Source organism: Lipotes vexillifer, unplaced genomic scaffold, assembly GCF_000442215.2.
Source record: "Lipotes vexillifer unplaced genomic scaffold, Lipotes_vexillifer_v1.1 scaffold2049, whole genome shotgun sequence".
In the NCBI taxonomy this organism is placed as follows: Eukaryota; Metazoa; Chordata; class Mammalia; order Artiodactyla; family Lipotidae; genus Lipotes; species Lipotes vexillifer.
Genome location: NW_006778494.1, coordinates 341,839 through 343,336, shown reverse-complemented (window position 1 = coordinate 343,336; position 1,498 = coordinate 341,839). Strand labels below are relative to the sequence as shown.

Here is a 1,498-nt window from a genome sequence, read left to right as displayed (position 1 = left end):
CCGCAAAAAAAAAAAAAAAAAAAAAAAATTGTGGTATATTTTATTTTAAATATTTCTTCTTTCGTAATTGCAAAAGGAATATATGCTCATAAGAACTTGAGAGGATATAAAGATGTGTAAGGATAGTTTTAAGACTCCTCTTCTTGCTATGTGTTTGTTTTTCCAAACCACCAAGCAATTCTCGAATTCTCAGGGAACACTGACTGGCTTTCCTACCATCATACCAGTTCTAAGGCTAGGAACCTGGAAATAGTGTCAGATTCCACAGGTTAAGGACGGTGTCCCACAGGTCTCCTTCCATCTTCAGATGCCAATTACAAGTCCAGCTTGTCACTCATGCTTCTGACCAACAACTACATATCAGAGGTTCCCACAAACGCCGTGGAGTTAAATTAATTTGCTTGAGCGACACAGACTCAGGGAAACGTCTTACTTACAAGATTAACAGTTTATCAAAGAAGGATTATAGCTCAGGACAACCATATGGAAAGGCTGCATAAGGCAAGGTAAGGGGAAAAGGCACAGAGCTTCCATGCCGTCTCTCATCAGTACACACTCCCCAAATCTGCTCCTGTTCGCCAACCAGGAAACTCTCCAAATTCAATGCTGTTGCGTTTTATGGGAGGCTTCACAGTCGTGACTGATTAAATCATTAACCATTGGTGACTGAGAAACTTCCACCCACTCTCTTCTCCCTGGAGGTAGGCGCTTTGCGGTGTCGGGGTGAAAGTTCAACCATCTGATCAGGCACTTGTTTCCCCTGGCAACCAGTCCCCATCCTTGGGTTACCTAGGGGCTTTCCCAAAGTCACCCTCTTCACGTAACTGAATACACCTTTATTGCTCTCCTCACTTAGGAAATTCCAAGTGTTTTAGAAGCTCTGTGCCAGGATGGAACAAAGACCAAATATATATTTCTTATTATAAATCACCATATCACACCCCTCAAAATTCTAGTATTCCCGCCCCCACGAGACAGCCAAAGTAAATGCACCGTATGTTGTTCCATGCCTTTCTCCGTTACAGCATGATTCTTTCACATTTTTTTTAATAGTGGAAAATTTCAACCAAACTCAAAAGTACACAAGATTATATAGTAAACCCGATGTACACATTGTTCACTTTTCAGCAGTTATCAACATATGGAGAATATTGTTTAGGTATGTCCTTTTTTTCCCCCAGAGTTTTTTAAAGCTAATCTAAGGCATCATGCCAGGCATTCCATAAATACTTCAGGAAGGGTGTATGCTTTTCTACGTCATCACCATGTCATCCTCACACCTAACAACAGTAATAATAATGCCTCAGAATGCAGATCATTAAATGGAGGTTTCACATTTCAAGCCCTGCTCATGCCCCACCCCCAGCCCCATCATTCTATTTCAAGACACTGTTGGTTTCGGTTGCCGACCCTGTAGACCGAGCTGTGATCACCATCCTCATAACTGACCCAGAGCCCGTCCCCATCCCTGCAGCCCTGCGCCCTGCCTTCTGCCTGG

General features: G+C 42.8%; 1 protein-coding gene across 1 annotated transcript in view; it reads left to right on the top strand.

The window, feature by feature from the left end:
• Window positions 1-1,498, top strand: part of SPINT4 (serine peptidase inhibitor, Kunitz type 4) — a 23,610-nt gene that overhangs the window by 6,440 nt on the left and 15,672 nt on the right. The window contains exon 2 of the mRNA XM_007451650.1: window positions 1,475-1,498. This exon is cut by the window's right edge and continues 195 nt beyond it. Coding sequence (XP_007451712.1) covers window positions 1,475-1,498 — 24 coding nt within the window. The remainder of the gene's footprint in view (window positions 1-1,474) is intronic.